The sequence below is a fragment of the Suncus etruscus genome, chromosome 3 (genome assembly GCF_024139225.1).
Source record: "Suncus etruscus isolate mSunEtr1 chromosome 3, mSunEtr1.pri.cur, whole genome shotgun sequence".
NCBI classification, from domain to species: Eukaryota; Metazoa; Chordata; class Mammalia; order Eulipotyphla; family Soricidae; genus Suncus; species Suncus etruscus.
This window is the reverse complement of record NC_064850.1, coordinates 120978731-121002330: the sequence shown is the minus strand read 5'-3', so window position 1 is coordinate 121002330 and position 23600 is coordinate 120978731. Positions and strand designations below refer to the sequence as shown.

Below are 23600 nucleotides of genomic sequence, written 5' to 3'. Positions count from 1 at the left end.
GAGCCGCTGCCCGGGACACCGGGATTCTGGACGCTTCCACTGCACGCACGGCGGGGGAGCGCGTCTCTGCAAAAGACGCCCCGAACCCCGGCAACCCCTCCGAGGCGCGAGCCAGGCTGGAAGCAGGTGGTCCGACGCGGTCCGGGAGGCACACATCCCCCGAGCGCCCCGGGAGCCCCGGGGTGCCGGAGCGCAGCGCCCCTCTCCAGGCCAGCCTTGGTCGCGTCCGCTTTGTCAGCGCGCGCGGCGGGTGACCCTCCCACGGCCGCCCGGCGCCGAGACAGACGCTGCTGCCGCTGCCACCGCTGCCGGCCGGCCGTCCCTCCCGCTCCGCCCCGGAGCCCGAGCCCCAGCCCCGGCGCCCCCGGCATGTTGCAGAGCCCCCGGCGCCTGTGCTCAGCGCTGCTGCGGAGGGACGCGGCCCCGCGCCGCCGCCGCCCGCCGCCCGCCGGGCCCCGGCCCCGGCTCCTGCCGGCCGCCCGCCCGGCTGCTGCCCCGACGGGTGAGTGGGGCGCAGGGCCCGGGCTGGGAAGGGGATGGAGGGAGGAGATTGCGGGGGTGATCGGGCCGGGCCAGACCAAGCAGCGGCCGCCCCTGCCCTCCCGCATGCCCCCCACTCGGGTCACACCGAGAGACATTCCCTTCCCTCTTGCCGAGATCCGATGTTGGTCCTTGTGGCTGGCTGGGTTGGTCCTGTCTTCCCTCCACCCCACGCCTTATTGCCGTACCTGGGGGGATTTTCTGTTTAAAAACTATAAAAATCGAGGCCTGAGCGATGGATGGGGCATTTGTCTTCTATGTACTTGGGCGGCCCCTGTTCGATTCCCCCGTATCCCATATGGTCCCCTGAGCACCGCAGTCAGGGCTGATCCGCGAACACCCAGCCTGGAGTAAGCCCTGAGCGCCGCCGACTAAATTAAAAAATCAAAAACAAGATGACTAAAAAAAAATATCGCCAAGGTGGGAGGAATAGGAAAAAAGGGTGTTGTTGGGGGTCGGGGGACTTTGAGAGCCCATGAGTGGTGAGCGGCTGAAATAGTAAATCAGTGACCCCCATGTCTAGAATTGGGGGGGGCTACACCTGGTGATGCTAAGGGGTGTCTCCTGGGCTCTGTGCTCAGGGGACCCTATGGGATGCCGGATTGAACCAGGAGCATGCCTTACCTACTGTGCTATCTGTCTGGGACCCTGGGATTTTCTTTTAAAGTGTTTGTTGATTCCAAGGTTATGCTTTGTTTGGTGTTTATCTGCATGGGAAGGGGGGTCTTGGATCTTCTTGTTTTGTCGGGTCCACACCCTGGGGGCTCCTGTCTGGTGTTCCTGGTGTCAATCGCACAGCACAGGTGGCCTGGATCACACCAGCCTTGGAGTTTGTTTTCTCTCTTATTCCTAAGGACTGTTAAGAACTGATGGTACCACAGACGCCGTCTGGTGCTAAGAACCCATTTTAATGCTTCACAGTCGCCCTGGGACTTTTATTCCTCAGCACCTCCCCAGTTGCGGCTGCAAATTACTTGTGGGTAATCAGACTCTTAAAGGTGAGAAACAGCTTCTCTGTGACTTAACCCTGTCCAGGAGGAACATTATTTGCTTTGACTCCAGCTAGACATTGCTAAGGACCCTTCTAGATTATAGTGGTTGGTTGTTTTATGCTCCAGTGTTTGGATTATTTATTTCATTAATGAAGACAAATTAAGTAGCATAAAGAGTATGTGACCTTGTTATTATTGTTGTTTGGAGTGATAAACATTATCCTTAGAAAAAAGGCCAGAGGGGCCAGATCAATAGTATAGTGGGCAGAGCGCTTGCCTTGCTTGTACCAACCTGCTTTAGGGCTAACTCAGGTTCAATCCCCTGTATTCCTACGATCCCCGAAGCCTACCAGGAGTAATTTCTAGCACGGAGCTAGAAGTAATCCCTGAGAACCACCAAGTGTGGCCTAAAAACAAAAGCAAAACAAAAATGAAGTCAGAATTGTTTAGGCTGCTGCTAGGACTGAGATACACACTTCCGTCCTGACCTCTGTTCTCAGCAGGAGTCTCCCCAACACACCCGTTGCTGGAACAGTAGTTTGGCGCCTAAAAAAGCAGCTGTTGGGATGAGTGTCACCTCAGGGTCTTCCGGAGAGCCTGCCAGAAATTAGGTGGGTGGAGTGCAGGGAAGGAAGCTTCTCACGTCACCACCCCCCCATGTTCTGGCCCCTGTGAAACTCCCCCATGTCCCTAAGGCATGTCAGGAGTGTGTGGGTGTATGTGTGTATGTGTGTGTGTGTGTATCCTGGAGCTCAGTATCCTGCAGATACTGAGCGGGCAGGCTGGGACTGGCCAGATAGTCTGACTGCCCTGCAACAAGAAAAGGTGTTTCAGAAACAGATAAAACAAAAAGGCAGGACTTGAAGCGTCACCGCCACACATACTCACTGCCATGTCTTGGCAGAATTCATTCAGCGATTTCTGGCTGCTTCCGTGCTGGGGGGGGGGGGCGCGGAGTCTGTCTTGACTGTGCTTGTCTTTACTATGTAGATGTGGGGGGAAGATGCTTCCTGTTGTGTATTTAGAAGAAACTGGTGAATAAAATGGGCCCATTTCTGGTTGTACTTGCATTTTATAAGGAGGCGGAGAAAGTGAAGGCACTTACAGGGCGGGGCAGGAGAGATTGGCAACAGGAAGTACGTGGGGGGCCAGAGCAATAACACAGCGGTAGGATGTTTGCCTTTCAAGAGTCCGATCTGGGACAGACCCCGGTTGGATTTCTGGCATCTCAAATGGTCCCCTGAGCCTGCCAGGGGTGGTTTCTGAGCACAGAGCCAGGAATAACCCCTGAGTGCCTCTAGGTGTGGCCTAAAAACCAAAAAAAAAAGGAAGTAAGTGGATATTCATAAAGTATTTGTGCCAGCGCTGAGTCCCCAAGTGGCAGTGCTGATGTTTTCAGTGATTTCAGGCCACTGGAGGGAGATGAGGGTGGACAGAGATGAAATGCAAATCTGAGTTTCGGGAGTCACTGGTGGTTTCCTTATGCCCCAGACTCACCCAGCCCAAGGGTCTATTTCTAGGGGAGGGGCAAATTCGACTCACTTCTGTTTTGTTCTACAAGGGAAGAGAACTCTGAGCAAACAGCAGCTCACTGGAGGCCCTACGCTGCCATTTGGGGCAGAATCATCAGGAAAGTGAGTGAGTGGCCTGGAAGAGTGTATACCTGTTGTAGGAGGGGACAGTCAGGGACGCCGCCCTAGAGGACCTGTGCATAGCTCCGACCACCAGCCTTCATGGCTTCGATTCGCCTTTTTCTGTACACCCCAGCCCTAAGAACAGTTGCAGGACTAGAACGACTCTCTGGGGGTCCCCTGCCTGTCCACCTAATGACCTGTGGCACCCTGACCAGGCCAGACGTCTGCCTGTGACTCGTGCCTGATTGCTCCGAAGTGGAACAATCCAGTGTGTCTGGGTTTGTGGCGGCCATGAAGGTGTGAGGTGTGGCAAAGGTAAAGAGGGGCTCTTCGTGGCAGGAAGGGGGTGAGCACCACAGCTTTAGAGTTGCAAAGAAGGGAGGGGGCCCCGGAAAACAAGGGCTTCTAGAATTTTCCAGGATGTGAGCAATTTCCTGGTAGAGACCTGCCGAAGTGTCCCTGGGTTGGGGAGGGGAGCACTTCGCTCTGAATACAGGAGAAGGTTCTAGAAGAGTCCAGATCTGGAGTCAGAGGGCACTTTTCCTTCCTTCACCAAAACAAGATGGATTTTCACAGAGCAGGACACTAAGACAGCTGTTTGGCACTTGCTTTGCATGTGGCTGGACCAGGTTCAATCCCCTGTACCCCCTCTGGTCCCTAAGCACTATGGGATGGCTCCCAGCTAGGGAATGAGGTTTCGAGGAGCAAGCCCAGGCAGCCCCAGCCCCAATGCTGCCTCCTATGAGAACTCTGTGTGTCTGCTGGATCTGACTCATGTCTGGGTTATTCGAAGCCTTAGAAAGATCTGTAGAGATACTTAAGAAAACTTTGCCTTGGGGACAGGTAAAGTGAGTAGGTCCTTGCCTTGCATGTAGCCAGGTTATCCAACATCCCATATGGTTCCCAGAGCCAGGAGTAATCCCTGAACATATCTGGGTGTGACCCCCCCCAAAAAAAAATAATTTGCCTGAGCTGGAGGGTAGCACAGTCCATAAGTTCCTTCCAGCATCCCATATTGTCCCAGGATTACCTCCAGGAGTAATTCCTGAGCTGGGTGTAAGCCCTGAGCACCAACAGGTGTGGCCCAAAAACAGACAAACAAAAATAAAGGCGTTCCCTGGGGCCAGAAGCACAATGAGTAAGAGTTTGCCTTGCATAGGTTCGATCCCCAGCATCCCATAGGGTTCCTCAGTATGGCTAGGAACCATCCCTAGCACCAGCAAGTGTGACCCCCAACAATCTGACAAAGAGAGACCTTGCCTCCAGATAAGCAGTGCAAGGCCATTCTGTCTGCTTGGATTGGGGGTGGTTGTGCTCCTGCTCCTGCTCCTGCCACCTGTCTCTGTGGACACAGTGTGGGCGCAAGTGAAATAGTCAGAAAGGACGTGGGTGTTTGAAAGGAGGAGGGAGGGCCCCGCTGGGCAAGTCTGTGCTAGGATATGAGAAGCAGTGCAAGGTTGTGTCCAGTGGCCACATGGGGGATGGTAATCGTCCCCACCCATCCCCACGCCCAGGGCTGCTATTTTTAGCCTCCTGGTGCCAGCTGTGACCTTCAGGACGCACCCTGCTGCTGGAGACGTGGTGACAGTGACGTCAGCAGCAGGACTGGACTTGGGCTTCGGTGACCCGTGTGCCGTGGCGTCCCTGGGGCTGGGCTGCCACTGCCTCAGGTGTCCTGTCCTATCCACCAGGGCCTGCACTCACGTGGGAAAGGTGTCAGATGTCTAGCACCCCTCATTTCCACATGTACCCCACACCACTAGGCACCCCGACTGTAAGGCCAAATGAAATGACCCCCACATCACAGAACATCGTCCCAAGTTCCTGTCTGGAAACATTCTGGATTCCAGGGCCTGTCACCCCACACCCCACTGCAGTGTCCCTTAACCCAAGGTCTCAGCGTGCCCTTTGGTGGCACTGCTGGGCTTGCTGCCCTATCCTGTCCAGGTGACCTGAGTGGGGACAGGGGACAGGGTTTAGGGTACTCCTGCCCAGGAGTGGAGGGGTGGGGTATGGCCTTCCTGCTTCTTACTAGGTTCCCAGGCTCCACCAATGGCCAGTAGGTGGCAGTGCAGGGCTGCTGCGGTGCTGCCCACCCAGTGGGGTCCCCATCTGCCACATATAAGGGTGCCCTGCCACCATGGCTCCTAAGGCATTGGGAAAAGCCAGAGGAGAGCCTGAGCTCCAACTCAGGTGAAGGAGATTCAGAAATGAGGGTCCCTCTGGCACAGCGAGGCTGGTGGGGGGCGGCTTTTGTGTCAACTGGGAGTGCACAGGTTTGTGGGTTCAGGATCTCTCTCCATTTCTTCTTGTCTTATCTCATTTCTCCTTCATGTCTTTCTCATCTCTCCTCTTTCTTTGTTTGTCTCTCTCTTTTCTCTCTCACACACACTCAGCCATAATCCTGCCGTGGATAGTCAATGCACTGTCATTGGGGTTAGGGGACATCCAGCCATGCCTGCCTCCGGCTCCAGCAGACTTTCCTGTCTCCCAGGCCCCGAGGGAGTGCGGGGGGTGGGGGGGGGGGAGAGGCTCTGGTTCCGCTGTTTTCGGGTCCTTAGATGTGGGCTGGAGCCCCCAGCGAAGAGGAGGATGTCAGACATCCCTCACCTGCCGCTTCTCCCTACAGTGACTTCCATGGGCAGCAGCGCCAGCCGACTCTACAGCGCCCTTGCCAAGACCCTGCCCGGCAGTACTGGGGCCCAGTCCCCGGCCTCGGTGGTGGAGCTGGAGTCGGAGCCGCCAGAGCCCCTAGAGCCACAGGAGCTGCTGGCCGAGTGCAGGGCCGTGCTGCGGAGCCGCCCACCTCGCTGCCGGAGGGACTTTGTGGCTGCCCCAGCCAGCAGGCCCAGCAGGCATCCACCCATCCGCGTCATGCAGTGGAACATCCTGGCACAAGGTAGGCCTGGGACTGCAGCGAGGGGGAATGTGGGGGGCACCGGGAGGCTACCTGGGGAACAGCCAGACAGAGATGGGGCCAGCGTCTCCTTTGTGCCTCCCCTCTCCACAGCTCGAGGCCCCCAAGGCACGACTTGGGGTCCAAGTACGAAGCTATTTGCTTAGCTATTTGCTAAGATTCAGGAGGCAGACCCTGGATTTTAGTTGGAGTCAATCCACCTGATGTGCTGCAGAGAATTGTGTGTGTGTGTGTGTGTGTGTGTGTGTGTGTGTGTGTGTGTGTGTTTTGGGGTCACACCCGACAGTGCTCAGGGGTTATTCCTGGCTCCAGGCTCAGAAATTGCTCCTGGCAGGCACGGGGGACCATATGGGACTCCGGAATTCGAACCGATGACCTCCTGCATGAAAGGCAAACACCTTACCTCCATGCTGTCTCTCGGCCCCTCTTTTTTTTTTTTTTTAATTAAACTGGGCCTGGAGCCTGAGGGCGTTCTTGTGTGTGGCTCAATCCTCGGCATCCCATTTAGGACCCTGAGCCTTCGAGGAGTAAGTAATATCTGAGTTCAGAGCCAGGAGTGCCCAACCTAGTTCCTCCGTGTGTGGCAAAAAAAAAAAAAACAAAAAAAAAACAAGTGGGGCTGGAGCACTGGTGCAAGCGGTGTCTACCTTGCCCGCGCTAGCCTAGGATGGACCATGGTTTGATCCCCCTGCATCCCATATGGTCCACCAAGCCAGGAATGGTTTCTGTGTGGATAGCCAGGAGTAACCCCTGAGCATCACCAAATGTGGCCCAAAAACCAAAAAAAAAAAAAAAAAAAAGGCAAACAAATAAATAAGACTGGGCAGGAGGAGCAATTTTTAGTTTAAAACGTAAATTAGGCATGGGGAGGAGGGCAGGCAGACATCTGGCTTCCGGTTTCCTCTTTGATTCTGGAGGCCAGCTCTTGCCAGGTATGGGGTTTGAGGAGCCCCCATACCAGAGCCTTTCTCCCTAGCTTGGGGAGTGCTGGGAGGCTTGGCAGACCCCCAGCTGTCCTTGTCTTTTTTCCCCTGACTCCAGGCCTTCCCTGGTGCCAGCTCAGATGGCCAGAAGTGGGTTCAGGTGGACTCTTAGTGGTCCTCAGGCTTCCCCCTTCCCTCCGTACTCAATGGGGGAGGTGCATGGGGAGGAGGGCGGGCAGACATCTGGCTTCCAGTTTCCTCCTTGATTCTGGAGACCAGCTCTTGCCAGGTATAGGGTTTTTCTCCCCTGGACGTCAGTCCTTCCCTGGGCGCCGGTCTAGGTGGACTCTATAGAGGTCAACAGGCTTTCTCCCTATCTCTCCCTACACTAATGGGAATGCGCTCTGGGAGGAGGGCGGGCCGTTCTAGCACTGGTCTATGTTGGGACAGTCAGTGGAAATTTTTTCTCCTTGTTTTTATATTGATAGTATTGTATGCATGTATTCTATATATCCATAATATCCATCTTGTATTGTGACCTTGATACTGCCCTACAAAGCTCATTTCTAATATTTTACTGCCTCAGTCCCAACCCTTACTTCCTCCCATCTTCCCATGTAGGTGCAGCTAATGACATGAAGCTCACCACATAGAGTGATAAGTGCAGTTAGAGAAATAACTACACTGAAAACTATCATAACAATGTGAATGAATGAGGGAAAAGAAAACCTGTCTCGAGTATAGGTGTGGGTGGGGTGGGGAGTAGGTAGATCTGGGAAATTGGTGGTGGGAATCCTGCACTGGTGAAGGAGGTTGTTCTTTACATGACTGTAATCATACAACTACAATTATATTTGTAATCACGGTGTTTAAATAAAGATAATTTAAAAAAAATAAAATGTAAATTAGGTGCCATAGAGATAGCACTGAGGTAGGACATTGGCCTTGCACATAACCAGCCCAGGACAGATGGTGGTTCAAGGCCTTGCACATAGCCAGCCCAGGACAGATGGTGGTTCAAATCCTGGTATCCCATATGGTCCTCCAAGCCTGCCAGGAGCGATTTGTTTTTGTTTTTGTTTTTGTTTTTGTTTTTGTTTTGAGCCATACCCAGTGGTGCTCAGGGGTTACTCCTGGCTCTGCACACAGGAATTTCTCCTGGCAGGCTCGGGAGACATATGGGTTGCCAGAGATCTAACCCAGATCTGCTACATGCAAGGCAAATGCCCTACCCACTGCTCTCACACTGGCCCCTGATTTAAATTTAATTTTTATTTTAAAAAATAAAATAAAACTGTTTATGGCCACACCTGGCAGATGCTCAGGGGCCACTCCTGGCTCTGTGCTCTGAGAACCAGGTGGTAGTAGGCTAGAACCCGGAGCCTCCCTCAGTCATGGAGGGGGCCCCTCCAGCCCAGCGATCAGTGTTTTAAGGAAACAGTGTCCCTCTCCTTGTTTTCCCTAGAAAAGAGACACATGCACCCCTCACTTCCCGGGCCTGCACCTTCCCATGGGTTTCCAGGGTTTTATCCCACAGACGGAAGTTGCCCGGCATAGCCCTGGGTGGCACATGGGGTTGGCGCATGGGGACAGAAGAGCCCATCGGTGCAGGGACGGTGCTGCAAAGAGCCCTGTGGGACCCCCTCAAGCACAACACAGAATCCCCAGGGTGAAGGGTTTCGGGCGTAGACAGAGGTGTGTGTGTGGCGGGGGGAAATGCTTGCTCTGTCCCTGTCCATGTCCCTATCCCTGTTCTAACCGCTCTTGGTTCCCTCCCGGCAGCCCTGGGCGAAGGCAAAGACAACTTTGTGCAGTGCCCAGTGGAAGCCCTGCGCTGGGAGGAGCGCAAGTGCCTCATCCTGGAGGAGATCCTGGCCTACCAGCCGCACATCCTGTGCCTGCAGGAGGTGGATCACTACTTCGACACCTTCCAGCCGCTGCTCGGCCGCCTGGGCTACCAGGGCACCTTCTTCCCCAAGCCCTGGTCACCCTGCCTTGACGTGGCACACAACAACGGCCCCGACGGCTGCGCGCTCTTCTTCCTGCGCTCGCGCTTCCAGCTGCTGGCCTCTGCCAACCTGCGCCTCTCGGCCATGACCCTCAAGACCAACCAGGTGGCCATCGCGCAGACCCTAGAGTGCCGGGAGTCGCGGCGGCGCTTCTGCGTGGCCGTCACACACCTGAAGGCGCGCTCGGGCTGGGAGCGCTTGCGCTCGGCCCAGGGCAGCGACCTGCTACAGAACCTGCAGGCCATCACGCAGGGCGCGGGGCTGCCGCTCATCGTGTGCGGGGACTTCAACGCTGAGCCTGGCGAGGAAGTGTACGAGCGCTTCGCCGCCTCCAGCCTGCAGCTGGACAGCGCCTACAAGCTGCTGAGCGCCGACGGCCAGTCCGAGCCTCCCTACACCACCTGGAAGATCCGCCAGTCGGGGGAAAGCTGCCACACGCTCGACTACATCTGGTACTCCAGGCGGGCACTGAGCGTGCGCTCGGCTCTGGGGCTGCTCACCGAGGAGCAGGTGGGACCCGGCCGCCTGCCCTCCTTCAACTACCCCTCGGACCATCTGTCCCTGGTGTGCGACTTCAGCTTCAACGACGACGACGAGCCTGAGCCCGGTGGGCTCTTGTAGGCCGCCCCGACCCACTCCCCTTGGTCCTCCGGACCGCTTCCCCACCTGTCCGACCAAGCTGCCACCATTCAAGGGTTAAAGCTTGACTCGCACTGGCTCTGGTCAGGCCGGGTGCCACCAATCTCTTAGTACCCTTTGCACATCCGAGCTGCCTCCACACGGGGTGGCCCAGTTCCAAGGCTTGTCCGAGCACCCCGCACCTCACCCTCTATTCTCAACTCCTCTACCTCACCCCTCTTCTCCCTACGCCAAACTCCTCCACCTCAACCCTCCTCCAGAACACCTCTTCCCCAGTCCTGCCTTCCCGCATCTTTCTCCCTGGGGTTGTGAGAGGTCGACCAGACACGCATGGCAATATTTATTTTTTTATACCCTCCTGTAGGAATCAAATATATGATAGCATTATAAACGTTTGACAGCCACGTGGGACACGAGGTTCCGAATGATCTATCTCAGCTTTCCAGCTCAGTCGATCTCATCAGACATGAGCCAGCCTGGGAGTGCTTTAGCCCAGGGATGGGGTTGGTGCAGTTGTTGGTTGGTTGGTTGGTTCGGTTGGTTGTGGAGGTTCCAACTTTCAGAGGCAGTGTCGCCTTAGAGCACAACATGCCCCTGAGCCCACACCCAACTACCCGAAACCCAGAAAAGGGCAGCTGCTATTCTGGTCCCTATGTGGTTTCAGGGTGATGCCAATAAACAGTCTTCGAGCTCATATTTGAACCATCTGTCTCATTAGTCTCTTTATCACTTGGGCCAGAGGGATAGCACAGTGGGCAGGGTGCTGACCCACTTTCCATCCCATATGGTCCCCTGAGCCCTGTCAGGAGTGATTCCTGAACTTAGAGGCAGAAATAAGTCCTGAGCACGGCCAGTGTGGCCCCCAAACAAGAATCGGGGAGCAGGTTTTATGACAGTGCCAGGTGGCGTCTCACACACCTCAAACACGTACGTGCCCGGAACCCCTTACTTTCTGGACTGGAAGTGTGGTCTCGGGCCCCCGTTCTGTACTGGGTGCCCCCTCTCCATTCCGTACTAGGACCAATTTGATACGGTGTTGTCAGGGCATGTACAAGGGATGTATGCAACAGCTGGGGAAGACCCACAGCGCCCCTTCCTTGGCCTTGATTGAGTAAACTAGAGCCAGAGGGAGATTGGGTCAGAAAAAAGGCAATATGCCATGCTTGACAATATGAGACACTCCCATTCACATCTACACACACTCAACACACACACACACACACACCAGGCACTCAGCTGCTCTGATCTCCACTGAGCTGGTGTTGGCAGTTTATTCGGAAGGAAGCAGTAAATTCCCTTGTGTGGCAGATACAGGGGAGACATGGACACTACTTTTTTGGGGAAGGGAAGAAAGAAGTTCAAGGAGCGTTCAGGGAGTCAGGGCCACTCCCTTTGATAACTGGAGAATGGAATTGGGTGTTCACTGTAAGGACTTGGCAGATGTTGTAACTGAACTATTTAAAAAAAAAAAAAAAAACAAGATGGGGCCAGAGCAATAGCACAGCTGGGAGGGCATTTGCCTTACATGTGGCAGATCCAGGTTAGATCTCCAGCATCCCGTAGGGTCCTCAAAGACTGCAAGGAGTGATTCCTTAGTGTGAGCCAGGTGTGGCCCCAAAACCAAAACAAATCAAAAAGATATTTTACTGGGGCCGGGCGGTGGCGCTGGAGGTAAGGTGCCTGCCTTGCCTGCGCTAGCCTAGGAAGGACCGCGGTTCGATCCCCCGGCGTCCCATATGGTCCCCCAAGAAGCCAGGAGCAACTTCTGAGCGCATAGCCAGGAGTAACCCCTGAGCCTCACAGGGTGTGGCCCAAAAACCAAAAAAAAAAAAAAAAAAAAATTTTACTGGGCCTGAGAGATAGCACAGCGGTTAAGGCATTTGCCTTACATGCAGCCGACCCAGGAGGGACCCAGTTCAATTCCTGGTATCCATATGGTTTCCCAGCCTGCCAGGGGTGATTTCTGAGTGCAGAGCCAGGAGTAAAATACTGGGCATTGCTGGGTGTGGCCCAACAACCAATCAATCAATAAAAAAGTTTTAAAAGAAGATTTTACAATGGGGACCAGAGAGATTGCATGGAGGTAAGGCGTTTGCCTTGCATGCAGAAGGACAGTGGTTCGAATCCCGGTATCCCATATGGTCCCCTGTGCCTGCCAAGCACGATTTCTAGCGTAGAGCCAGGGAATAGCCCCTGAGCGCTGCCAAGGTGTGACCCCCCCAAAAAAAATTTTACAATGAAGATTCCAAATCTACCAAGATAAAGCTGCCTACTCTAGTCAATAGGATGCTCATTTTATGAGAGAAATGCCTGCAGAAGGTTTTATATTTTATATGTGGGGAGGGTATAGAAGTTTTGTCAGCCCTAAGGAAGCCCAAGTAGGGCCTGCACTGTTCCCTGGGGTCCCCAACAGTCTGGATAGGGAAGCTCACCTCATCCCCAAAATGCTGAAACCCCAAATAAAGGGTGGGGTCTCCAGGGAAGGCTCAGGCAGATGGGTTGAGGGTGTGTGTGACAATTTGTTTCTGAATTTCTTTGTGGTCGTGTACCCACTCTGCTTGGGCACACTCACACCCTTACAGAGTGATTGTACAGGTTCCATGGGGTCTCCAAAGGCCAAAAGTTATGAATTTTGGGCAGAGTGATAGCATAGCAGTAGGGCATTTGCTTTGCACGTGTCTGAACCAGGACGGACCCAGGTTTGATCCCCAGAATTTCATATGGTCCCGAGCCTGCCAGGAGCGATTTCTGAGCCCAGAGCCAGGATTAACACCTGAGCACCACTGAGAGTGGCCCAAAAACCAAAAAAAAAAAAAAAGTTGATAAATTTTATTTAGTTTTTTTTCTATTTTGAGGCCACACTTGGGTTGCTCCTGGCTCTGCATTCCTGGTGGTGTCAGGGAACCATATGGGATGCAAACCCTACCCATGGTGCTAGATCTCCAGTCTCAGGCCCACAGATTGTAAAATATCACCCAAGTATTCAAAATCCCAGATAATTCAATCACCCACACCCTATGTGGTCCCAAGCACAGAGCTAGGAAGGCCTCCTGAGTATCACTAGGAGTGCTTAGCAAACACCAAACACAACAGAATAAGACAGAAATAGCTGAGGCTGGAGAAGCTCATAAGATGAGTCATAAGAGTCAGACTGAGTGGGAGAGACATAGGATGATCACTCATTTATGGAATATGAAGACAGTATGGTATTATTAATACCCAGAGACATTAGATGAGGACGAAGAGGACCAGACTATGGTAGGAAGCTTGCCACAAAGAGTGGGGGTGTGCAGTAAGGGCAGAGAAGGGCACTATGACAATGAGAGTTGGGAATGATCACTCTGGAGAACTGGGTGATGAAAGGAAGGAAAGAAAGTATGAGCATAACAGCACGTCAGTAGCAATAGTACAAACCACAGTGTCTAAAAGAAAAAAAGGAGAGAGAAATAGGGAGGAAAAATGTCTGCTATAGAAGCAGGCATGGGAGAGGAAAGGCAGAAAAGGAAAGACAGTCCAGCCCGCATTGCATGGCATCTGACACAGGGGAGGGCACACAGAAAGATCCTGTAGCATTTACAGCCTCTGTGCAACACTACTATCATTTATTCTGAGGCTAACTATGTTCCCGCTCCCCACCCTCCCTTTTTTTTTTTTTTTTTTTTTTTTTGGTTTTTGGGCCACACCCGGTAACGCTCAGGGGTTACTCCTGGCTATGTGCTCAGAAGTTGCTCCTGGCTTGGGGGACCATATGGGACACCGGGGGATAGAACCGCGGTCCGTCCAAGGCTAGCGCAGGCACCTTACCTTTAGCGCCACCGCCCGGCCCCACCCTCCCTTTTTTGAAGGGCCTAGCAGGCAGGAGTTCAGAATGGAGTCTGGAGTCTGATATTTTACAAGTTCCGGGGGACTAAAGATAAGTTGTTTCTATGCCTGAGAGTGAAATCTGAAGTTCTGTTGGGCACTTCTTTATTTGAGATACAAGGGGCACAACTCCTGGGTTCTTCGAGATCAAATTCTGATTTGCACCCTAAATCAGTTTGTGTGAATGGTTCCTGCATCTCTTTGGAACTGCTTCTTGGTCTCTCGATTCCAGATGCACCTCGTCTCAAACCAAAACGTGTCCTGATAAGGCAATGGACCTCGGTGACTCGGCCAGCTCCAAAATTAAAATCCTCAGTGGGAAATTGGGTGCTATTAAATCAGATGGGAGGCTGGTGTGTTTCCCAACATCGTATAAGGTTCCCTAAAAGTGCCAGGGGTCACTGCTGAGCACAAAACAGAAATAGTCCAGGCAGGAATAGTCCCTGATAACCAGCATTGTGATCCCAACCCCCACACCTCCAAAAAAAAAACATAGGTTCTATTCCAAGAAATAATTCCTGTTTTGTATGTTGGACCTTAGTGTATATCTTTCCAAGTTCTTTTAAGGAACCCAGCCCATCAACAGGGATTTCAGTAAACTCAGACTCATTCTAGTTACATGTGAAGGGCTACAGGGATAGCAGCAGGAAGGGCGTTTGCTTTGCACGAGGCCAACCTATGTTTGAGCCCCAGCATCCATGCACGTGTGCAGAGCCCCCCACCCATTATCCCTGAATACAGCAGTGTGGCCCAAAGCCAGTATCAAACCCAGCAATAGAACTTGAGCAGTTGAAGGGACATGTCAAAGAGGGCCTTTGTTTCATTCAGGGAACAGGCAGGGGAGACCCAAGCAGGAAGGGAATTCGTTTGGACATGGAAGAAGGCATCAGTCAGGAAAGACCATCAGAGACTACAAAGAGGGGAAGAGGAGCTGCATTCTCTAGTGCTCATTCCCAAACCCAGACTATATCAGTACTGATGTAGGTACTGATAACCACGGCCTCAACGACATCACCGAACCAGATGGGAACCTTTGCCTGCAAAAATGATTCTAAAGCCTCAACCGATCAACCCACTGCTGACTATAGTTCTCTGCACTAGAGCCCGAAGAAGACAAGAGTCAGTTTGAAGAGAGGTAACAAGGGAAGGCAGAGCAGCTGAAGCTAGACTGAGCACAAGATGGTGTAAAACAAGGATCTGATTTGACAGCTTGTATAAGAACTCAGCTGAGGCCACCAAGAGGTAGGTGGGGGGGGGGGAGGGGGCTGCATGACCAAGGGGTCCCTGGATGTGTGAGAGGAGAAAGGGGACATGCAGCAAGGGCTGATCTAAAAACAGATGCTCCCACAGCCCCGCTGGCACTGTACAGCCCGTGACGGTGGTATCAAAGCTGGTGACAGACCCCATAGCCAGGCCCTGAAGACACTGCAGAGCATGTGGTATGTGTGGCTGTCAGATATGCAGACACTAAAAATGACAGAAGCTAGTGGTTACAGTTGGTGAGTAAAAGCTGCTCCACATCAATTCTGAATCTCTCTTCCAGCATCGTTAACCTGAAAGTGCAGAAAATGTCCAAGCAGAGGGTCAAGGTATGCCAGGAAACCTACTAGGTTTCATGAGTAACGAACAAATAACATTGAGATTTGAATGGTGCCCACCCTTTACAGAGACTTAACTACAAGCCACCAAACCTGACTTAGGTTCTTTGTAACTGAGTTACCAAATGCTTCAGGGACTGGTGTCCCTGGGGTAGTCCAGGCAGGGGCAGGACAAGCTGTCATCACACAATGCTAATCAAGTGTGACTCCAGAGCCAAAATCTAGGCATGAGAACCAGGTGCTACACTGTGTACAGATACAGGTTCATGCTTATGAGATTCACTCCAAAAAACAGCAGGAAAGATCAAAGATTTCCACCAACTCTTATTAAAAAAGGCCGTCATTGGAGCCGGAGCAGTGGCGCAAGTGGTAGGGCATTTGCCTTGCACTCAGCTCACTTAGGAAGGACCACGGTTAGATCCCCCAGTGTGCCATAGGTCCCCCAGGCCAGGAACGATTTCTGAGCGCATAGTCAGGAGTAACCCCTGAGCGTCACACCTGTGTGCCCCTCCAAAAAAAAAAAAGCGGGGGCCATCGTGGAACTGGAGCAATAGCACAGTGGGTAGGGCAATTGCCTTGCACATAGCCAACCAGAGTTCAATCCCTAAAATCCCAAATGGTCTCCCCAGGCTGCCAGCAGTGACTCCTAAGCACAAAGCTAGGAAGTAACCCCTGGGCACCACTGGCTCCTAAGACCAAAAAATAACCAAAGGGCAGTTATGTATACTTATAGGCAGTATAAAACGATTATAACAGAAGCTGCTACAAATTTTTTGTTGAAACAAAAAATTTTTGACCTTAGAAGCTCATCAAGTGCATAATTAAAGGCCATGCAATTTCAAATACTCGATAAGCATTTAAAAGATGCAAAATAGACCTTTTTCTCTGAAGCAGAAAGTGTAGTGTGCGAGGGTTCTGTAGGCTGTGAACTGAAGTAACTGCTCCCATCCCCAACAGAGGGAGAAAGGGACCGGGGGTTTGGGCTCAAAACAGAACCAGTAGCTCCATCCTGTTATTTGGGACTTAATCGAGTATGTGAAAACAGTTGGAGACCGTGAGTGAGCGGGTGCTAATGTCCATATCCCTCAGAGCATGGGAAAGGCACCTACACCTGGGACTTCACTAGAATTGACTCTCCCCTCGCTGTAGAGTTCTTAAAAATACCACCAGAGACCAGAACACAGATAAATTTCATTATCTATATTTCAGAAAACCTACTTGAATACACTTTGAAACAAGAGTACAACAAAATAGAATATACTTCAAATGTTGAATATACAAACTATTATAGTTCAAATCTGAACACTGGTACTTTCCCCTCTTTAAAACTTCAACTAAAAAAAAAAGAAAACAAAACTCCGGATATTAGAGCTATCTGACAAAAATTCATGCTAGGCCTGACCTTCCAAGAGACAGTGAAAGTGGAGCCGCTGTGTGGGCGGGCACCGATGCCAGGGTGCAGGCTGCAGAGTGGCACAGGCCTGTGGCAGCAGGCCCGAGTCCACTGTAACCTTGTCCACAATGAAGAAACGGACAGACGGAAAACTACCATATAAAATGTTACATGTAAATTCTATAACAATACTGTGCTAGGTACAAGATTTTTAAATTTTTTTCTTTTAATAAAAAAGCTTTACACAAACAAGCCATTAGCTTATTTCAAGAAAGAAAACCGAAAATTAGTCTAAGGCCTTTGTTTTAAATCAGCTTAAAAGCTATATGATTTTTTAAAAAAATAAAAAAAATAAACCAACCCAAAGGGAAAAAACACTCGGTCTTTTTTTTTTTTTGCTCTCCTTTCTGAAGCTTTTGGATCCGCTCTTCCATTCACATTCTAAAAGAACTATATTAGCAGAGTCTTCACATAGCACCAGTTAAGTGAGTTCTGTGCGAGCACAGTAGTAATTGCTGGTATGCACATCAGATGCAGCGCAACTTGCTCTTGGGGAACTCCACGCTCACTCGCTGGCTCGCCCTGACCCCCACGACCACGGCCCCTCTTCGAGAAGGTTAGTGTGCCGAGCTTAGTGTGATGACTGACATTGTAGTGACTGGTTGGTCCCTGGCGCACCTCCACAGCGGGCTCCATCGGGCAGGAGAGGCCGTTTCCATCAGCATCGGGTGTGGTGAGTGCGGGCTCGCTTCCCACTGAAACATGGGAAGCCGGTTCACTTCCAAGAAGGTTGATTGTTTGCTAATCAGCATTAAAATGCTTTGAGTCAAGTCTTTTGACTGTAATCTCCAGCCGTCCCTGTCCCTGCCCCACCTACGGAGCACTCCCATCAGTCCAGTCCTTCCCAGCGCCACAGGGCCAGCTCACTTCTCACAGGCCACCAGTCCTTCCGTCTTCACGGTGACAGGCAGGGCGATGGCTGAGGGCGCACTTACCACCACCACGTGGGTGACGGTCTTACTTGCCTCCACAGCCTTCTCCTCAGGGATCAGCTGCAGGGTCTTCCCTTCAGGCTCTGGCTTTGAAGGCACCGACTCCGCCTTGACCTCAGGCCCTTTGAGGAGGGCACTGATGACCCGGGGTGAGGTCTGGCCAGAGGCCTGGGGGGCGGGCACCGAGAGTCTCATAACGGGGGTGCCGTGGGCAATGGACACAGGGGTAAGTGCTCGCACTGCCAGCGGGGTGCCCACGAGGTTAATGCCCCCTGAGCCCGTCAGAGTGGACTTGGTCTGCAGCTGGCACTGAGCCAGCTGTGTGGCGGGGATAGTGATGATTTTGGCAGGTTGCATGGTAATCTTATCGCCGCTGTCGGCCGAGGCGGGCAGCACGGTTGGGATTGTCTGGATCACCACCTTTGGGGAGGCCGCGGAGCTGGGGCTGGTGCTGGTGAGCAGGGGCGCACCTGCGCTAACTGACTGCACAGCCACCGTGGAGAGTTTCTGGCCCAGAGACGTCATCACCACAGGCACCTGCATCGCCACACGGACTGTCCTGGAACGGAAGAAAGAGGGGGAGCGTACGGTTAGAAAAGGGGTCTGCGTGCTGGCTTCGGCAGCATATATACTAAAATTGGAATGATAGAGAAGATTAGCATGGCCCCTGGCGCAAGGATGACACGCAAATTCGTGAAGCGTTCCATATTAAAAAAAGAAAAGAAAAGGGGTCTGCAACAGAATGAAGCAGGCACAGAAGGCACTAAAGTAAAAGTAGTATTCAAACAGTTCAATGTCCTGAATGTTCTGAGAATCCCTGGAGCTCAGAAGCATGACAATATAACCCGCCTGTAGAGTACACACTAAGTTCTTAAGCCATTCCAAAGGAACTAAAGTGAAATAAGACGGTTCCTTGGACAACCAAAGATACTTCAAATGTCCAAAGCACTTTTCAAAGTCTCAATGATGATGGCGGCAGGTTCTTAGAATGCCAACGTTAAGAAGGAACCTACCGGGGCCGGGCGGTGGCGCTGGAGGTAAGGTGCCTGCCTTGCCTGCGCTAGCCTAGGACGGACCGCGGTTCGATCCCCCGGCGTCCCATATGGTCCCCCAAGAAGCCAGGAGCAACTTCTGAGCACATAGCCAGGAGTAACCCCTGAGCGTCACAGGGTGTGGCCCAAAAAACCAAAAAAAAAAAAAAAAAAGAAGGAACCTACCGGGCCCGGAGAGATAGCACAGCTGCGTTTGCCTTGCAAGCAACCGATTCAGGACCAAAGGTGGTTGGTTCGAATCCTGGTGTCCCATATGGTCCCCCGTGCCTGCCAGGAGCTATTTCTGAGCAGACAGCTAGGAGTAACCCCTGAGCACCGCCGGGTGTGACCCAAAAATCAAAAAAAAAAAAAAAAAAAAAAAAAGAAGGAAGAACCTACCAAGGACAGTTCTAGAAGGTGATGCACCCTCCCCCACCACAATCCCCCCTCACCGTGGAGCTGCTGGTGAAGCCACAGATGCAGCAGCAGGCGGAGATCGGGGTGAGGAGTCAGGAGATGTGACAGTGGGCCCTCGGACACCACCCTTCTCAGGCCGGGAGCAGCCGAGTGCCTGATTCTTCCCCGCGCGGGCCGAGGCCACGGCCTTCAGGAGCCCTTCAGCCGACACTGACACACGCTCTAGAGATGGGGCTGCCGGGGCTGCTGCTGCCTCCTCACCACAGGCTTCATTCTTGTCGTCATCGATGACCACTATGTTTTTGGGCATGTCCTTGAACTGGTAGACGAGCCGCTGGCCTTCCACCTTGGCGAGAATGCCCCGTTGGTAGTAGTACCTGCAGCAGAGGCACAGAACTGACTGACTGGGGGTACTGTCCAGCCCCACCAACTCCCGCCCAGAGAGAACATAGGTGTATAGGTGTCCCTTGTTCCAAGCAGGGGCGTTGCCGCCTCACCATGGGAAAGTACACGGATTTGGAGAGGGGAGAAACGGGGACCTGGTGGCCAGTTCTAAGAACCATGAGGAGTTCCTCATTCTTGTTGTTTGGAGGACTACACCCAACAGTGCTCAGGAAGCTCTGATGGGGCTTGGCACACAGTAATGGAGAACATGTTCCAACCCACCCACCTTCCGCTAAGGAAGGAATTTGGCCTCGATACTATTGCCCTGCAGCTCAGATACTGCTACAACTTCAACTCTGGTTTCCACGACCCTGAAAACAAGCGAGAGCATGTGCCGTCACCTGAGCAGCACTTCAGAGACCCGACGGGGATGCAAATGCCCCATCAGGCAGGGATGTGGCATGTATCACAGCTGTGGACTTCCGAGCTCACAAAACTTGAAAAAAAGACTGTCACCCAGACAGTCATGAAATTCGCTGAAACCAAAACGCTAACCATTTGGAAACTCATCTTGTCTAGACTTCTTCAAAGTTTTATGATTATGATGTATATATATATATATAAAATACAAACACATATATATACATATATAGACACAGAGAGGAGAGTGAAAGAGGGAGGAGAGAGAAAAAGAGCAGAGGAAGGAGAGAGGGAGGGAGAAGGGGAGAGACTGGGGGCCACTAGCCCTGCATGAGGCTATCCAGCACCAAATAGGGGCCTTTAAGCACAGTCAGGAGTAGGTCAAGAGCACAGCCAGGCGTGGCCCAACACCCATCCCCTCCTAAGTTTTCCAACCTTCTATTTAAGGAGTAACTCCTAAACGCAAAAGCATGCTCTGCAAGTGCATTCCCCTGTGGCATAAAACTTTAGACATGCAATGCTTCCACTCTATGTATTGCTAAGCCCTGGACATTACAGATCCAAAGACTCCTCAAATCTGCGCCATTTTGCACCCTTTTAGTCAGAGAAATTTTTTAGTCCAATTATAAGCAGGTACATGGAGTACTACGCTGAGACCAGAGAGACAAAGAGACAATGCACAGACCACAGGGGCTTCCCAGCTTGGAACAGGCCCGACTCCATCCTCAGAACTGTGCAAGGGTACCACCAGGAGTGACCCTTGAGCACAGCTGGGTGTGGCCCCAAAACACCCTCCAAAAAGAAGTGCGGCTCTAAACTACTTCCCAGACTGAAAAACACTAAGCACAAAGGAAACCTTTAAACATTCCTCTTTAAAAACACAGGGCCACAGTGATAGTACAGTGGGCAGAGCTCGTCTTGGATGCAGCCAATCCAAGTTCAATTCCTGACATCACCTATGCATAATCCCCCGAGCCTGCCTATAGTGATTTATGAGTGCAGAAATAGGTGGAACCCTGAGAACCACTGAATATGGCCCCAAAACAACAACAAAACCAAACAACAAACGCAGTGTCCAGACCCACATCACTGTTTGAAGACCAACATCCATGTACTCACCTCAGTGCTCGACCCATCGTCTCATAGTTCATGTCTGGCTTGTTCTTATGCTTCCCCCAGAGCTTGGAGACAGCCTTGGAATCCACAAGCTTGAAAATGCCCTTTTCTCTCTGTGTCCACTTAATATACCGGGGGCAAGTGTTCTTATCTTGAAGTAGGTCTAAAAGAAACTCCCACAAATAGGTTGTGTTTCCTTTGAAAACAAAAACAATGATTGAAAAACTGGTTAATGTAATTGAAAGTAAATGCTTCATTACGCTCTAGAGCAGTTCATTTCCTAGTGGCAAAATGACTGTCTTGGGCATGTCGCTGAGTGCTGTCTCCGCTGACGAAAACTCAAGTGTTCAATCATCTAGTCTATAGATCTTTACTGACAGTGCCTGCTCCAGGCTCTCAATTACAACGAAGATCCCAGATATTCTACCATCACATATGTTGTCTCTTTCCATTGTGTAGACTTGGCTAAGTTTGGGGAGATCATGCCTGGTGGTGCTCAAGGGACACTCCTGGCTCTGTGTTCACGGGCTTAGGCCCGGAGAGATAGCACAGCGGCGTTTGCCTTGCAAGCAGCCAATCCAGGACCAAAGGTGGTTGGTTCGAATCCCGGTGTCCCATATGGTCCCTCGTGCCTGCCAGAAGCTATTTCTGAGCAGACAGCCAGGAGTAACCCCTGAGCACCGCCGGGTGTGACCCAAAAACCAAAAACCAAAAAAAAACAAAAAAAAGAGTTCAAGAGTAAAACCAGGGTCAGTCTGTATAAATGTACTACTGCTTCCAGCCTCCATCACAGGCTTTGAATTCAATAAAGGCAAAGGAATGATAATACATCTCACAAAGTGAATCCACATGAAAGAGACTCCAAATGATTCCCATTTAAACTCTGGATAAGAGAAATTTACCTGAGCCTCAAAAAGCGCCATTTTTTCAGGTACCATCTGAAGCTCATAGTGGTAGTGCCTGGGGGTCCTCTGGGTTCTATCCCAAGGAACCACAGGGTTCCTTGACAGTGTCCACTGACAATGTCTGAACACAGGGACCTCAAGGTGGTCTAGAACATGGAGCTAAGTAAGAGGCATGACAGTATCTTTTCTCTTTATAGCCATGGGCATATCCCTGGTCTAGCCCACCTTAAATTTTGTCTCACTGCCCACTACTTCCCTCCTCCTTCTCCCCAAGTTAGAAATGCACAATTCTGTTCCATGCAGAGTTTAGGAAAAAACAGAATTCAAAAGGGAATCCTATTTTGGGGAGTTTTGGGGGCCACACTCAAGATTACTCAAGACACCAAATGGGAGGCCATGGATGAAACTCAGGTTTTCATTGGCTGTGCTCAAGGCAAGTGCCCTCCCCACTACACCGTGGCTCCAGCCCCAGGGAAACCTCATTTATCAAAGTGAAGGCTAACCCTACAATCATCATCAATTATACACAGAGGAGGGCTGAAGCAGTAGAGAGCTTGCCTTGCGCATAGCCAACCATGGACAGATCCCGGTTCAATTCCCGGCATCCCATATGGTCCCCTGTGCCTGCCAGGAGTGATTTCTGAGCGCAGAGCCAGGATTAACCCAAGTTCCGCAAGGTGTGACCAAAAAAAAAAAAAAATTAGGGCCCAGAGAGATAACACAGCGGCGTTTGCCTTGCAAGCAGCCGATCTAGGACCAAAGGTGGTTGGTTCGAATCCCGGTGTCCCATATGGTCCCCCATGCCTGCTAGGAGCTATTTCTGAGCAGACAGCCAGGAGTAACCCCTGAGCACTGCTGGGTGTGGCCCAAAAACCAAAAAAAAAAAAAAAAAAAAAGTTATACACAGATAAAAGGAAATGTAATTCGAGTCCAAATGTGATATAGTGACATGTTTTCCAAGTGTAAAAGCACAAAACCGCAATTGTACATGAACGGTGATTCTAACTGGCATAAATGAAACAGGTCATTACAAAATTTTCCTCCAGTGTTAAGCACAAAAGTCGCTGAGAAAAAATATTATACTGATGGCTGTTATTTAGAGAACAGTAGTTAACTACTGCCAATTCATAATTTAGATTTCAAATACCATGTAAACTGTTAATTTTTTTAACTGTAAGATCTAAGATGTTAAAAATATAAAATGACGGGGCCGGGAAGGTGGCGCTGGAGATAAGGTGTCTGCCTTGTAAGCGCTACCAAGGAACGGACCGCGGTTCGATCCCCCGGCGTCCCATATGGTCCCCCCAAGCCAGGGGCGATTTCTGAGCACATAGCCAGGAGTAAGCCCTGAGCGTCAAACGGGTGTGGCCCAAAAACCAAAAAAATAAAAAAATAAAAAATATAAAATGACGCCGAAGATAGCATGGAGGTAAGGCATTTGCCTTGCATGCAGAAGGATGGTGGTTCGAATCCTGGCATCCTACATGGTCCCCCGAACCTGCCAGGAGCAATTTCTGAGCATAGAGCCAGGAGTAACCCCTGAGCGCTTCCGGGTGTGACCCAAAAACAAAAAAAAAAAAAAAGGGGGGGGAGATGAGAATACCCAGTGACACTCAGGGGGTTACTCCTAGCTATACGTTCAGAAATCGCTCCTGGTTTGGGGGACCATATGGACGCCGGGATCAAAATGGTCCGTCCTATGTTAGCACGTGCAAGGCAGACACCCTTCCGCTTGCACCACTGCTCCAGCCCCAATTAGAGCTAGAACAGCACATTAGGTACGTGCCTTACATGCAGCTGACCCAGGTTCAATCCCAGGTATCCATCCA

General features: G+C 51.6%; 2 protein-coding genes and 1 non-coding gene across 6 annotated transcripts in view; 2 read left to right on the top strand and 1 right to left on the bottom strand.

The window, feature by feature from the left end:
* The first annotated feature begins 342 nt into the window (after positions 1 to 342).
* Positions 343 to 10049, top strand: NOCT (nocturnin). The gene is made up of 3 exons (XM_049770096.1): positions 343 to 502; positions 5796 to 6065; positions 8789 to 10049. Exons 1-3 carry the CDS (start codon positions 370 to 372, stop codon positions 9634 to 9636), a joined length of 1251 nt encoding a protein of 416 aa, XP_049626053.1. The 5' UTR covers positions 343 to 369; the 3' UTR covers positions 9637 to 10049.
* A 6249-nt stretch (positions 10050 to 16298) lies between these two features.
* Positions 16299 to 23600, bottom strand: part of ELF2 (E74 like ETS transcription factor 2) — a 58493-nt gene continuing 51191 nt past the window's right edge. For all 4 annotated transcript variants that reach the window (XM_049770060.1, XM_049770063.1, XM_049770059.1 and 1 more), the window contains 3 exons: positions 20870 to 21062; positions 18982 to 19323; positions 16299 to 18057 (listed from right to left, as the gene is read on the bottom strand). In XM_049770060.1, coding sequence (XP_049626017.1) covers positions 17430 to 18057; positions 18982 to 19323; positions 20870 to 21062 — 1163 coding nt within the window. In that variant the 3' untranslated portion in view covers positions 16299 to 17429. The remainder of the gene's footprint in view (positions 18058 to 18981; positions 19324 to 20869; positions 21063 to 23600) is intronic.
* On the top strand, positions 18106 to 18211 carry LOC126004794 (U6 spliceosomal RNA). Its single transcript, XR_007494045.1, has one exon. It is a non-coding gene; the product is annotated as a U6 spliceosomal RNA (small nuclear RNA).

Excerpts from the sequence above, each read along its gene's own strand:
- NOCT (XM_049770096.1), top strand. The coding sequence starts at position 370 with ATGTTGCAGAGCCCCCGGCGCCTGTGCTCAGCGCTGCTGCGGAGGGAC. Across the intron at positions 503-5,795 it reads CCCGGCTGCTGCCCCGACGG|TGACTTCCATGGGCAGCAGC; the intron begins GTGAGTGGGGCG and ends TTCTCCCTACAG. Across the intron at positions 6,066-8,788 it reads GTGGAACATCCTGGCACAAG|CCCTGGGCGAAGGCAAAGAC; the intron begins GTAGGCCTGGGA and ends CCCTCCCGGCAG.